General features: G+C 41.3%; 1 protein-coding gene across 1 annotated transcript; it reads right to left on the minus strand.

Moving 5' to 3' along the window:
- Nucleotides 1-721: 721 nt before the first annotated feature.
- On the minus strand, nucleotides 722-3601 carry CCM_00184 (uncharacterized protein; the record flags this gene model as incomplete). Its single annotated transcript, XM_006665344.1, has 5 exons — nucleotides 722-1097; nucleotides 1136-1295; nucleotides 1336-1933; nucleotides 1984-3452; nucleotides 3595-3601. 5 exons carry the CDS (start codon nucleotides 3599-3601, stop codon nucleotides 722-724), a joined length of 2610 nt encoding a protein of 869 aa, XP_006665407.1.
- Between the last annotated feature and the right edge of the window lie 3072 nt (nucleotides 3602-6673).

Consider the following 6673-nt stretch of genomic DNA (forward strand, 5'->3'; position numbering starts at 1 on the left):
TCTCTTCATTCCCCGGTTGACAGGGCTTCCCTCCAGAAATAAATCATAAAATACCAGGATAGAGGCTAAACCAGTTTCGTCCAGAGCAGCTTAAAATGTGGAGAGAAAGCGCCATTCACGGTCCATCTGTCGACGTTGACGCCATCTGGGCTAAATCTTACTCGCTAGATGCCCCGACTCCATCTCCAGCGCGCGGCAGAGGAAGCCCCTCTTTTGAAAAATAAAAAATAATATTTGGCGAGCACGCAATTCAGTGGCTCATTCGACATCATGCCATGGATGTGCCGAGGGCCTTCTTCTCGACCGCGTCGCCGACCGTCCAGTTGGTGAACCCCCCAGCAGCCCGGTCTGTTGCGCCTTCAACGGACGGCCAAGGAGGCCAAGAAGGGAATCTGGATTCGTCGCTTGGCGCGGACGGGAGAAATTCAAACCAGGAAAGCCACCGAGGGACCAAAAAAAAATAAAAAAAATAGATGGCGTCTGCCAGCTGAGTTCCGTTCCCTCCTTTATGCGAAGCTTGCGGCTGGTCCACCCGTGCTCCTCTTAATTGTCTTTTGCGAACCTGGGCGTCTGTCTTGACAAGTGGTCAAACTAGTATATGAACTTGGTCTTGTCCGCCTTTTTTCTTCTTGGCGCGAAGACGCATTCACAAGCTCCTTGGTTTCCGGCTTTCCCACTTTAGTGCTTTGAACTAGCCTCGGGTCCGTCGAAAGACTACCTTTTATTTTCCCGCCTCTAGTCTTTGAAGCGGTTCTTGTTTCTTCTTCTTCTTCTTACTTGTCACAAGTCGATACACCTCTTTGGCAGCTGCGTTACCGACTTGGCTATAATTGCTACCATGGCCGGCATCAAAGCGCGCCTCCAGCGCGCGTTCGACTCGCAGCACCGCGATGCCGACGATGATATCCCCTCCCTCACCAACGCCGATCTCTTCATCGAGCGCGAGCCTACCGTGGCCGAGTTTTTCCAGGAAATCACACCCTCGAGGCGGGCTGTTGGCCTCTACGTATACAACCTGTTTCCCTTTATCCAATGGATTGGCAAATACAACGTCACTTGGCTTGTTGGTGACCTTGTTGCTGGTGCGCCTCACCAAGCTGAAAATGACAGAAAAAAAAGGACATCAAAAACTGACAAATCGCAGGCATCACCGTCGGCGCCGTCGTCGTCCCGCAAAGTATGGCCTACGCCTTGCTTGCCCAGCTCCCCGTCGAATATGGTCTCTACTCGTCCTTCATGGGTGTCCTGATTTACTGGTTCTTTGCCACCTCCAAGGACATCACCATTGGTGTACGCTTCTTCCGCATATCCCCTCAACTCCTCCGCCCAGCTAACAAGCGCGCAGCCCGTCGCCGTCATGTCCCAGGTAACCGGAAACATTGTTCTCCACGCCAAGGATGTCCTGCCGCACGTCGAGGGTCACGTTGTCGCCTCGGCCCTCGCCATCATCTGCGGCGCCATCATCCTCTTCATGGGACTCGCCCGCCTCGGCTGGATCGTCGAGGTCATCCCCCTGCCCGCCATTTGCGCCTTCATGACGGGCTCCGGCGTCAACATCATCGCCGGCCAGGTCTCCAAGCTCATGGGCATCCCCAAGATCAACACCCGCAACGCCCCCTACCGCGTCATCATCGACACCCTCAAGGGGCTGCCGCATTCCAACATTGATGCGGCCCTGGGCCTGACCTCGCTTCTCATGCTCTACCTGATTCGTGGCTTCTGCACCTACATGGCCAAGAAGCAGCCGCACCGGGCCAAGACCTTCTTCTTCATCTCGACCTTGCGCACTGCATTTGTCATTCTCCTCTACACTGCCATTAGTGCCGCCGTCAATGTTCCCCGCCACAAGAAGCACCTCAAGTTTTCTCTCATCAAGGATGTTCCCAGAGGTAAGAGCGAGCGGCTTGTGCATAACCGACCACTCCAGGATTGTCTAACCGTCTTTCCACAGGCTTCCAACATGCTGCCGTCCCTGTTGTCAACTCTGAAATCATCGGCGCCTTTGCTTCGGAACTTCCTGCCGCCATCATTGTCATGCTCATTGAGCATATTTCCATTTCCAAGTCGTTTGGCCGTGTCAACAACTATGTCATCGACCCATCGCAGGAACTTGTCGCCATCGGTGTGAGCAACCTGCTTGGACCTTTTCTCGGAGCCTACCCTGCTACCGGATCCTTCTCCCGCACAGCCATCAAATCCAAGGCCGGTGTACGCACGCCCTTTGCCGGTGTCATCACTGCCATTGTTGTCCTTCTCGCCGTCTACGCTCTGACGACCGTCTTCTACTACATTCCCAACGCTGCGCTGGCTGGTGTCATCATCCACGCTGTCGGCGACGTCATTACTCCTCCCAAGGTGATTCTGCAGTTCTGGCGTGTCTCGCCTCTCGAAGTTGTCATTTTCCTCGCCGGTGTCCTGGTGACCATCTTCACCACCATTGAGAATGGCATTTACACCACAGTCTGCATTTCCTTTGCTGTTGTTATTTGGCGCTTGTTCCTGAGCCGCGGTCGCTTCCTTGGCGTTGCCCGCATCCGCACTGTCGCCACGTCTCCTAACGGCTCCGTGACCGGCCTGGGTACTGAGGACACCCTCGTTGGAGATTCCGAAAAGTCGCTCCGAACTGGTTTCCTGCCACTTGACCACGAAGACGGCTCCAACCCTAGAATCGATCTTCAGCGCCCGTATCCTGGTGTCTACGTGTACCGCTTCGCCGAAGGCTTCAACTACCCCAACGCGACGCGCTACCTGAACCACCTCACGACGACCATTTTCAAGGAGACTCGCAGAACCGATATTGCACTTGTCGGCAAAGTTGGCGTAAGTTGTGGCACGTTGCTTTATTCTATTCAATTGACTAACGATGCGCGATAGGATCGTGCCTGGAACGACCCTACGCCACGTAATGCCCTGAAGGAGCCCGTCGACGACACCCGGCCAATTCTCAAGGCCATTGTCCTTGACTTTTCCACGGTGAACAACATTGATGTCACTGCCGCCCAGGCGCTGATTGACGTGCGCAACCAGCTGGACCGCTACGCTGCCCCGGGTACCGTGGACTGGCACTTTGCGCATATCGAGAACCGCTGGACGAAGCGTGCTCTGGCCGCTGCTGGCTTCGGGTACCGTTCTCCCAAGCCCAAGGCCGGCGAGGGCGCTGGACACTGGAAGACCATCTTCAGCATTGCCGACCTCGGCGGTGCTGACAGCGCGGCCAAGGCTGCGGCCCTGGACGAGAAGACTGGCCGTGGCTCGTATGACCTCGAGAGCAAGGTGGCTCCCGAGTCTGAGATTTGGCCCGCTTCGGGCTCCGAGAACGATGTGCCCAAGAACCCTGGCAGCGCTCGTCTTGTTGCCGTCCACGGCCTGAACCGGCCGTACTTTCACTTTGACTTGCAAGAGGCCGTGGAGGCGGCTGTTGCCAACGCGGAGAGGTGATTGCTGATTGCATCCTCTTGAATTACATTTCCCATTATTGTTTCCCGTCGAGGATTATAAGTTTTGTGTTTCTTTTCTGTTCGGATATCACCATGTTCATTTCTGTCAGTTGGTCTGGAGGGAGTAGGCAAGGTGGCACTCTAGGAGACTACGTACTCGGCATTTTCTAATTTACAATCTATTTATTTGCCCTTTCAGAGGACATTTGAAATACGATTTTCCACTTTGCTAGATTTATTTAAAGCGAATAAAACCGCGGTGAGCCTACCTAGTTCGCAGCGGGTTACTGAGACGGACTCTCGGGTTTAGGGGGATGGGCCTGTAGAGAGCGCTGTGGCGTGGCGGCTACAGCGTGGCAAATTGGTACCTGGTACAGTAGTTAGTAGAGATGTAGGTACAAGGTAGGTACTAAATTTGTACAGTGGTATAGGTAGTGGATATTAGCGGAATCCACGGCATCCGGCAGGGCCGAAGTGTCACGTGCACAGCACGTGCATAGCACTCTTAGGGCTATAAGCTTAGGGCTATAAGCCACCTATATAGAAGCTAAAGAATATATTATTATCTTACTAAAACTCTTATACCTAATAAAATAGTAGTAATACTAGTAGGATTATTAGAGACTATTAAAATTTATTAAATTTAAAGCTCTTATTAATAGTAATATTTATTTTTATTTTTCTTTTTTTCTTACCTATAATTAGCTATAGCTAATATACTAAACACCCCCCCCTCCTTAATTTAATCTATCCTTTCTTAATACTAGTATTATAAGAGTAAATCTAGCTAAGCTAGTTAACTTAAATACTAGCTAAAATATACTAACTTTAATAAACTAAATAGTATATTAATATTAAACTATTATATATAGAAATAAATAAAAGTTATTTAGCTTATATTATAAACTAGTTAGCCTATACTATATATATATAAGATTAAATAGATAAGTAAAAGGAAACTCTTTTTAACTTAGATATAATATATATTATTCTAAAAACCTAAAGAACTTATATAAATATATATATACCTATAAGAAACTATATAGTCTTTATAAAGTAGCTTATCTATTAAGCCTATATAGAGTTATCTTTAATAAGATTTAAACTATATTAAAGAAGAGAATAAATATAGTAAGAAGAGTAGGAAAGGTAAGAAGTAAGAGGATAAAAGGAGGGAAGCTAAACCTATATATTTAGTCTACTAGGCACCTTCTTAATATAAACCTATTCCTATTTAACCCCCCTATTAATATCCTTTTTAAACTTCTTAAATTTTATTACCTAGCTTAGAGAAATTAGCTTATCTTATTATATATAAATAAATACTAAATAGTAAATAACCTTAAATCTTTAAATAAGTTATTAATAAGTAAGCTAGGTAGAGATAAGAAGTATACCCCCTTTAAATAACCCCTAGTTACCTATATAGGATATTAATATACTCTCTTTAATAGCCTTAGTATAGATAGTAGTTATTATAGAACTAACCTTAGTATATTACTATAAAGAGATATTAGTAATATCTATAATAATAATAGTAATAGCTAATAAGCTTAAGCTAGCTAAGCTTTATAAAAATAATATTAGATTCTTTAATCTAGACCTTTAATATTAAGATAAATAGGGGATTAATTAAGTTATAAAAGCTATTAAAAATCTAATATTTATCTATATTTATATATTTATAAACTAGCTTAAGTAATATATTATTAGCTATAGTAAGTAATAGGTTAAAGATATTTAGGTAACCTACTTATATAGTAAGGCTACCTAATAGTATAATAGTTATCTTACTATAATAGACTAGTAACTACTTTATAATATATCTATAGAAGATATCTATATTAATCTTATTAAAAGATAGTAAAAGCTAATAGTAGAAGTTACTAAAGACTTAATAAAAGCTTAATATACTTTAATAGATATATATAATAGCTATAGTATTAAAATATATACCTTATAAGTATTAAAAGATATATAAGCTTATAAATTAGGCTAGTAGGTATAGCTTTAAATAGTATATAACTCTTTTAATTTAATAATCTATAGCCTACTATTACTATTAATACTAAATACTATAGCTTTATAATTTATAATAATATTATAAGAATAATAGGATATAATAAAAGATCTTATAAGGTAGAAGTAGAATAATATACCTTATATACTATATTTAGATTAGGTAGTATAGTACCTATTTAGGCTATATAATATTTATAGCTAGTTTTATAATAAATAGTAAGGATAGTAGTAGTTAAATAGCTATTAGGATAACTAGTAATCCCTACCCTTAGTATATATATAGTAAGGCTAAGGCTATATATAGTAACTATAGAATATAAAGAAGGCCCTATAGGCAACCCCCTTTAGACTATTCTATAGTAATATAAACATCCTACCTTAAGCTAATAGTAGTATATAGAATATAAATAGCTTTAGAAAAAATAATAATAGCTATAATAAGTATAGGAGTAATATATACCCCCTATATTATACTTTATACTAGTTATATAACTAAGGTAGATATAATTAAGGTAGTAGGCTATAGTAAATAATAGGTATATACTAGTAAGATAAAGAAATAAAGGATTAAGGTATAACCTAAAGAGATAACTAGTCTATAAATATACTATTAGAGAAGAAAGAATATAGCCTAATAGATTATTTTAATAATCTATAAGCTATAATAGTATATACCCTAGCTAAGGAGCTAGAAGAGACTATTAATACCTACTTTATTACTACTATATAAGGTATAACTAAGTACTATATATATAGCTAGGCCTTTAGTTCTAATAATAATTTATATAAATATATATATATAGCTTATCTAAATATAGCTACTAGCTTAAATAATTAAGATTTTACTTACTCTAATATTCCCTATAATAACCCTCTTATAAGTATATATATTAAATATAATATAGTACTACTAGATATATATTATATCTTCTAGAATATATCTTCTAAATTATAACTACCCCTATAGATTATTTAAATAATAAATATAAGCCTAATAACCTAGGTACTATAAGGTTCTAGCTAGTTATACCTATATTTCTAAGTCTACCTAGACCTAAATATACTAGGTATACTCTATAATATATATACTAATACTAACTTTAGCACTATATTAATAAATAAGAAATAACTAGCTAAGAACTATCTTAACTTAACCTTACTTATAAAGGTATAACTAATATAACTATATAATATAGGGTAAGCTTAGTATATAG

This window comes from Cordyceps militaris (assembly GCF_000225605.1).
Source record: "Cordyceps militaris CM01 unplaced genomic scaffold CCM_S00001, whole genome shotgun sequence".
Classification (NCBI taxonomy): Eukaryota; Fungi; Ascomycota; class Sordariomycetes; order Hypocreales; family Cordycipitaceae; genus Cordyceps; species Cordyceps militaris.